Below are 8,999 nucleotides of genomic sequence, written 5' to 3'. Positions count from 1 at the left end.
CACAGGATCCTGAAAACTCAAGACCTTTGCTATTTTGAGGGAAAGTTGTGTATATTTCTAAAAAGCATTGTCTCATGTGACTGTTATAGAAGTGTTTACACTCATGGCATTTCTAAGTTAAAGTGAGCACTAAATGTATTGCACATTGTCTAATGTGTTTCTGTCTGACTCCTCCAGAAACCAGCTAACATCCTTGTGATGGGGGAAGGTCCTGAACGAGGAAGAGTTAAAATCGGTAAGACTGTTGGTATATAATAGAAATCACCATCGCTATGACAGTGGAACAGTGAGGCTTTTGACTTGTTTGAGTGTCCAATAGCTGCAGCGTTTAACCTTCTCTGAGAGGTCTACAAGGACCTTAGATCAGTAGTAGATCAGTGCTGTTACATAAGCCAGCTGGCCAGGGGACTGTTCAAGAGTGACACTGCAATGCTGGAGTCTATTTTTAAACCTTGTGTGTCTAGTAATAGTAGTAATTTACTATTTTAGTGCAACTAGACCCCTCTACAACTGGTACGGATGAGAGGTTCTCTGCACTGAGTGACTGTTGATGCACAGGGCTGCTCCAACAACAGGAAGTTCAGTCGATCACTGTTCACACAGAAAACTTAATATAAAGATGCAAAAGTTACAGCAGGGACAGCAGAGCCAAGTTCACCTCTCTCTGGGAGACTCACTCATTTCTATTTGGAAGACCGTTGTAGATTTGAGCTGTTGCTTCCCGGCAGACAAAGGCATATTCCCAAAAAACAGTTTTAGCCAGAACCAGAGGCTAGGTTTGATCAGGCATATATGAATGCACAGTGAAACAAGGCACTGAAGAAATAATGAAATTGGTTAACGTGTTTTCCATGTTAATGGTAGTATAACTAAAATATCTTTAGGTATTCCTTTCAGCCTACATACAGTATAGCCCCAACAATCTCCACCGGCAAGGGCAGGGCAGCTTGCATGCAATCTGACAGGAAAAACCCAGGGTAAAAGAAGTCTGCAGAGCACTGGCAGCAGCACCACTCATAGCTGCTCCTTAAGCAGATTGCTGAGTAGATGGTATGTAACTGAAGGCCACTTGGATAACTGAATCAACATTTTACCCACCCCTCTCTTTGCTCAGCTGGATGTTGGTGGCTGGGCAGTCAGGGGACACTGCTTAAAGAGTTTAGTAATAAAATCAACCTGATAAAACTAAAGAGGGGGCTGCCCCCTCCACCCAGAGTGCATATTACACCTTTTGCTGAAGTGTGTGTGTATATAACTAGATAAGGCAGTTTTAGTCCATAGCATTTGACAGAATTTTGCAATAATTTTTCTTTTTTATAGTAAATAATTTTAACTAATCAATTTCTTTGCATCATCATTGTCTGCACTTTTAATGTGTTAGTAAATTCTCCTTATAATACATTTTCTCTGTGTCAGGCTCAGCGCAAAAGGCTGCCAAGGAGCGAGGGTGAACTCAGTTATAAAGCCAGACGATTGAAAGTAAAAACACCATCTCTTTAATAAGAGCACTGACAATGAACAAAAAAAACAGTACAAGACATGGGTTAAACATGAAACACACTTACAGGTCGATAATACAGACCAGGGTCAGAACCAGCAAACACATACATCCAAGGATCCAAATGAGATGTCAGAAAGGGAAGTCTGATAATCCATACACCGAAAATAGTCTGAATAGGGGGACAAGGCAATAAACAGTGGTCCAAGGTCAAAAACAGGAAATACGGTAAACAAGAGTAATGCTGGAAAGTGTGTCATGGGTTAGAACAATCTGACTGCTGCCCGATGGGAGTCAGCTGCCTAAATAGGGGTGAAAACAGGTGCAAACAATCAGAAGCAGGTGAAAACAATGAGTGCTGATTAAAGTAAAAAGTCCGAAACTGAGATGAAACAAAAGCAGGACGTAATGTCAAAATAAAAGCACAAGAATGGAAACATGTGGGACAGAATCATGACACTCTGATTTATGTGTTCTCTGATATAACTCATATACTAACAACAGAATTTTTTTTCTTAAATATTTCACACAAATAAAATAAACTTAAAAAATAAAATGTTTTTGCAGAATAACACTGAGTAAGATTCAAGGACTAGTTTAAAGAATAAACTACATGGTAGCTATACCCTACAGTTTGTTAAGTGTTATGATCAATTGAGAGCTGCTCTTCAATGTTACTCTTACAGCTGTAAATAAGCCATGTGATAAATGTGTCATTTTAGCCAAGAGGCTTTTTTAGTCCTGTGTTGGGCCTTTATAGCATCTTGAAGTGTGATCCTTATGTTTGATAAATACTGGCTGGTCCAGAATACCTCTTGGGCAAATAGAGAGAGTATCTGACTAAGATGTTGATTTAAGCTCAAACTGTGACTTGTTGCAGGTTTAGCTGTGGTATTGGCCCTGAAACCACACCATGTTATCTTTGTTTGACAACTGAATTTGTCTTCTCTTCCCACCTCCTATAGCTGACATGGGTTTTGCCAGACTCTTCAACTCTCCCCTCAAGCCGCTGGCGGACCTTGACCCTGTGGTGGTGACATTCTGGTACAGGGCCCCTGAGCTTCTGCTGGGGGCTCGGCATTATACCAAAGCTATCGGTGAGTCTGGGGGCATGAACGTACAACTCTTATCACAAACTCAGGCCTTTGATACCTTATTCTTTGCTTTACTGAAGCAGGTTTATGCATATTTGTGTTAAATGATATTTATGGATCCAGACCGGTAGTTAATGAGTAACTGTCATTTTGGCAGCATAATCAGCTTTTTAGTGCATTCCTTCAAGTGCTCTACATGTTAATAAGAATGCACATTGCTGACTGAGAATGTCTGAGTGCCAATTTGTGGTCCATGGTCTTCAACGGTATGAAGCGGGTGTGTCTAAATCTCTATATTTATCATTCCTGGAACATGAAACCTTACCATCAGTCTGTCATCACGGTAGCTCTACCCTTAGCATCTACTGTAGCCTGTACCATGTTTGTGATTCTTTGAATGTGTGCAAAGTGTGAAAGAGACAGAAAGAGTCAGATATATAAACTGGTGTTTAAAGCAATGGTTTGACATTTTGATAATGATGTTGATTAGATAAAAAGACTGATACCATTAGCCATTTCCCATCAGCCTATTTAGGTCACTTAGTATTTAAGTCCCCAGTCAGCATTCATTCCTCAATGGTTTGTCATCCTGCCAATCCATTCTGTTAGTCAGTTCAGCCACTTAACTGTTTTCCTTTGGTCCTGCTGTTCTGAACCTTTGCTTGGTTTTAACATGCTCTTTGCTCTGGACACCGACTCAACTCACTCCTCATCTGGTTTTGTGTACCGAATTGTGAGACTCACCTGTTTGGTCAGTTGTCTTCTCGGATTTCACACTGTGCTATGAACTGCCTGCCCCTGTTCTCTAAATCAGTCATTAGGGTCTTATATAGACAGGTGTGTGGCTTTCCTAATCACGTCCAATCAGTATAATCAAACACAGCTGGACTCAAATGAAGGTGTAGAACCATCTCAGGGATGATCAGAAGAAATGGACAGCACCTAAGTTAAATATGAGTGTCACAGCAAAGGGTCTGAATACTTATGACTGTGATATTTCAGTTTTTCTTTTTTAATAAATCAGCAAAAATGTCAAAAATTATGTGTTTTTCTGTCAATATGGGGTGCTGTGTGTACATTAATGAGGAAAAAATGAACTTAAATGATTTTAGCATATGGCTGCAATATAACAAAGAGTGAAAAATTTAAGGGGGTCTGAATGCTTTCCGTACCCCCTGTATATAGTCCCTAAACCTAAATACAGAAATTATTCTTACCTGTCTGCCTGAGATTTCATAATGATATTAGTGCTATCAATCGAGCAAAGTATTTAATCGCGATTAACCTTGTGATTGTCCATAGTTAATTTGCAATTAATCACACTCCTTTAATCGGTTCTAAACATTGGGGTAAAGTAACTAAGTACATTTAGTCAAATACTGTACTTAAGTACAATTTTGAGGTATCTGTACTTTACAGTAATTGAGTATTTTCTTTTTTTGTTGCTTCATACTTTGACTTCACTATATTTTAGAAGCAAATATTATACTTTTTACTCCACTACATGGTTCTAAATGTACCTTAAAGGGACCCTGAGGTAACTGTGATCAACGAGAGAAGTCCAGTAGTCTCCAATGAGCACAACCGTGAACGCCTCCTCCACTTTAGCTTTCTCGTCTTCACACAAGTTGTGCATCTTGGTTACAGTGAAGCCAATTCATACGTGCAGTCTGTGGATGTGATGCGAGTTATTTCAAGCAGACCCTTGTCCTCCACTGTGTTAATGAGCCTGTAAGCTGTAGCCATCCATTTAGCTATTGCTGACGGGAAGGATGACTCTGCATCAGCTGTGTGCTTGGTCAGCAAGTGGTATTTGAGACTTGTACTCTGGTGGTAACTCAGTTCATGAAAACAGTAAATGCAAATACCTTTGGTCTTGTCCAGAGAATCATCTGGCAGAGCTTTAAAGCTGAGCTTGTCATTCAAAAGACCCTTTTCTTTATCCATTTCTGCTCATTTCTGGTGCTGCATCACGTCTTGATTTCCCAAACTACGGGGTGGGCCGAGGGTCATAATCACAGAATGCACATGCATTGATCATGCATCAAAAAATTTGTGTTAACTTGTTATTATCATATTAACTTTAACAGCCCTAATTGATATATAATTACCTGACTTTAGAACAAACCTGTAAGAGACTGCTTACTAGGGCTGGACCCAATTATTGAACTATTTGGATGTTTGTTCATTGGGCTGGTAATTGGTTTCCAATTTTAGTATTTAAATATTTGGGACAGAAGGAAATTTCTGTGCCATCTGAATTCGATGATGAAAAAAAAAGAGAACACAATGGAGATATTTGTGTCCACTAGCTGGTACTTACTAGGAATGACAGGCATCACAATTGTTGCAGTTTCTTGCAACTTACTTACTTGAAGTTACCAGTAATGTGCTTGAGTTTAATTTACCTAAAGAAACCTGTTAAGCCTGTTAGGTTCCCGAGTAATACTTTCAGCTGCAGTTACTTGTAAAATTCTTAAGTTGTACTTACCTGAAGTAACCTAAGAAGTTCTGAGTTACTTATAGGAGACCATGTGAAGTAATCGTTTCAGTATGAATTTCCTGTGTGCTTGCGTTTGCTCAAGCTTACGTATGTTGATGTATTGCCATCTGCTCATCTCTGGCCATTCAGCTTTGTGTTTCTGTTATCAGCCAATAACAGTCCACCTTTGTTAGTTTTCATCATTTGTTGCTTGCCTGTGCATTGTTCACCTGTTTATCACTTTCACCGCAACCTCCTTGTTCATTGTCTGTAGCTAGGGTCACAGACTACAATCATTACATTTGTAGCAGAAAAGTAATGAAAAAAACTTCACCTAGTGCAGTAAAGTAGGTGAGAACTGATTTTATACAAACAGCTTGTTAGCTGAAAGACTACAACATATGCCACATACAATACTTTAGACTGGGGGTGCGACAGTGGTGCGGAGGGTAGAGCAGTTGTCTCCCAACCAGAAGGTTGAAGTTTCAAATCTTGGTGGCCACAGTCCACGTGTCAAAGTGCCCTTGGGCAAGACACTGAACCCCCCGTTGCCCCCGATGGCTAGAACCGTCGATTGAGATGGCGCCGCAGATGGCTGCCATCGGTTCTGTACCAGAAACAAATTCCTTGTGTGTAACATACTTGGCCAATAAAGGTGATTATCCAATACTTTAAGCACATACTGCTCTGAAAAAGTGTTGCATATCATGCTCCTTCCTCTCCACTTATTTTTGTTTGCCTCTTCATTACCAACTGACCAATAAAGGTGAAAAATACCTAAAATCCTAAGCATTCTTTTGTGCCATATCAACATAAAATCAGTCTTCCAACAGACTCAGAAAAGCTGGCTTTCATTAATTGCAGGAAGACTAATTCACTGTACCTAATATGCTTCACAAACTCTCAGGCTCAGTGGTGTCTGTTGTGTTTTTGTGTGTACATGCATCAGATATTTGGGCAATTGGCTGTATCTTTGCGGAGCTGCTAACATCAGAGCCCATCTTTCACTGTCGCCAAGAAGACATCAAGACCAGTAACCCCTTCCATCATGACCAGCTGGACAGGATATTCAGCGTCATGGGTTTCCCCGCAGGTCTGCACAAAATGCACACAACTACACACTGACAAGGCCACAGCCTGCGTCAGCCTGATTAAAAAGAATCACATTACAAAGTGTAAATTTATTACATTTATTGTAATTACATCACTGCTCATGACCAGTGTCTTTTTAAACTAGTTATATTGAAGTGTTCACATGGTAAAATGGTATTGTTAACATGGTATAGTTAAAAAGAAAAAGAAAAGACTTTAGCAAAAATTATTTGACAGAATAGATATGCAAATGTCATCATTGTCGTTTAGAAATCCATTTGAAGGAACATGTAGTACATCACCTAAGAACAAATAAAATGGGGCCCCACTCTTAAACACACTGGGTCTCATTCAGCAACCTTTCTAAGGAAGAGATTTTTCATAAAACTCACTTATGAAGTTTTCATGAAGATTCCTGCATTCAGCAGTGTTTTCTTAACTGGGATTTGTTCTTAGGTAAGAACAGTCTATGCACACTCAGGAGCACACTTACAAACATTTGAGTGCTGATATGTTTGCATGAAAAAAATGGTTATTTAATTTCCTTCAGTTCTGCACTTAAATAATATAAGATTTAAATTACTGTAACAGTTTTGTTATTGTTAGTATTTCTTTAATACTTTTCCCAATATTTTACAAAGCATTGTGGTCTTTTAAAATGAATAAACACTACATTAAAATTACAGCAAGCAATTAATGGCTTGTTTATAAATAAAGGTTTTAAAATTTATTTAAAGTTTACACTGTGAATATCTGTATCTTAGAATTAGGAAATGCGCCACTTAATGCATCGCTTCTCGGCCTTTTGGCTAAGATCAAGTGCAGTATCTGTTCTTATCAGTTTACACACTTAAGATGGTGCCAACAGCGATGGCACCCTTAGTTACTCGCGCTCTCTTGTGTTTGTTGTTTTTCTTTGTTTTCTCGGTCTTTTGCAACTCATCCCGGATTACTTTTACCAGAGAAGAACTATTAAATATCGGACAACTCACACTGAACTATCTTTCTTCGATTTTTGTGAACGAAGAGTGCTGTATGAACATTCTGATTGGAGGTGCAGCAGCAATATACGGGACCTACGGTGAGGCTACACCAGAGAGAAACACGGACTCCACTACCGTCTATCCACCTAGCAAATCTCCGCACCCTGGTCAACACGATGGATGAAATTCTTCTTGTCAACAGGACTAACTCTGACTTTGCACGCTCTGCTGCTTTGTGCTTCACGGAGACCTGGCTGAGCGACTCAATCACAGACAGCGTGATACAAGTACCGGGTTTCCAGGTGTTTCAATCACGCTGTCTGTGATTGAGTCGCTCTGCTGCTTTGTGCTTCACGGAGACCTGGCTGAGCGACTCAATCACAGACAGCGTGATACAAGTACCGGGTTTCCAGGTGTTCAGAGCGGATCACATAAAGGAGCTGTCCGGGAAAACGAAAGGAGGTGGAATCTGCTTCTACATAAATAAAGGTTGGTGCACAGATGTCACAGTACTACTGAGGACATGTAATACAGACTTAGACTCTTTTTATCAACTGCAAACCCTTCTGTTCTGCCCAGAATTTTCGAGCTTCGTCCTGGTGGGTGTCTATTTAAAGCTGCAGGCCCACACTAGCGCACTACAGCTCCTGGCAGAACAGATAACTAGCGTGGAGGTAGAACATCCCGACTCTCCACTCATTGTTCTAGGGGACTTTAACAGAGCAAATCTCATCCACGAACTGCGCAGCCCTCGACTCTCTGATCACTGTATGGTCCATCTTATTCCAACCTACAGGCAGAAACTTAAAGTTGCGAAGCCTGTAGTCAAAACAGTGAAGAGCTGGACTGGGGAGGCTAAGTCAGAGCTACAGGCCTGCTTTGACTGCACAGACTGAAGTATATTTGAGACTGCAGCTACAGACTTGGACGAACTCACTGACACTCTGAGCCCTTGGCTCCAAACATAATTTCATTGTATGTGCCACAATGTTACAATGACAATAAAATAAAGCTTCTTCTACTTCTTCTTTCTGACAGACAGGAAGTAGCAGGTGAGGTTGGGGAAAACCACATCCAGCACCTGGACAATAAGCACAGGTGCCCCCCAGGGATGTGTGCTCTCCCCTCTGCTGTTTTTACTCTACACCAATGACTGCATCTCGAAGAACCCCTCTGTCAAGCTCCTAAAGTTTGCTGATGATACAATGGTCATTGGTCTCATCCAAGACGATGACAAGTCAGCCTACAGACGGGAGGTTGAGCAGCTGGTCCTGTGGTGTAGCTGCAACAACCTGGAGCTGAACACGCTCAAAACAGTGGAGATGACAGTGGACTTCAGGAAGTGCCCCCCACCTTACCCCCACCTCACCATACTTGGCAGCACTGTTTGAGCAGTAAAGTCCGTTATGTTCCTGGGCTCCACCATCTCCCAGGACCTGAAGTGGGCGTCCAACATCAGGACTATCACCAAGAAGGCACAGCAAAGGATGTACTTCCTGTGCCAGCTCAGGAAGTTCGACCTGCCCCAGGAGCTGCTGATACAGTTCTACAGAGGAATCATCGAGTCTGTTCTCTGCACCTCCATCACTGTCTGGTTTGACTCAGCAACCAAGCAGGACAAGTACAGACTTCAGCGGACAGTGAGGACTGCAGAAAAGGTCATTGGTGTGAACCTGCCCTCCATGGAGGACCTGTACACCTCACGGGTCAAAAGGAGGGTGGAAAAGATTTCTGCAGACCCCTCACACCCGGGACATAATCTGATCGAACTCCTCCCCTCTGGACGGCGTTACAGGTCACTGTGCACCAAGACAACCAGGCACAGGGACAGTTTCTTCCCCCAGGCCATC

At 41.4% G+C, this 8,999-nt stretch overlaps 1 protein-coding gene across 1 annotated transcript in view; it reads left to right on the top strand.

Moving 5' to 3' along the window:
- cdk19 (cyclin dependent kinase 19) overlaps nt 1–8,999 on the top strand; it is a 62,694-nt gene that overhangs the window by 44,453 nt on the left and 9,242 nt on the right. The window contains exons 5-7 of the mRNA XM_020614078.1: nt 178–235; nt 2,464–2,595; nt 6,024–6,167. Of these exons, the coding sequence (XP_020469734.1) occupies nt 178–235; nt 2,464–2,595; nt 6,024–6,167 (334 nt within the window). The remainder of the gene's footprint in view (nt 1–177; nt 236–2,463; nt 2,596–6,023; nt 6,168–8,999) is intronic.

Source organism: Monopterus albus, unplaced genomic scaffold (assembly GCF_001952655.1).
Source record: "Monopterus albus unplaced genomic scaffold, M_albus_1.0 scaffold142.1, whole genome shotgun sequence".
Lineage (NCBI taxonomy): Eukaryota > Metazoa > Chordata > Actinopteri > Synbranchiformes > Synbranchidae > Monopterus > Monopterus albus.
The sequence above is the reverse complement of the archived record's forward strand: the minus strand, read 5'-3'. Positions and strand labels throughout refer to the sequence as shown.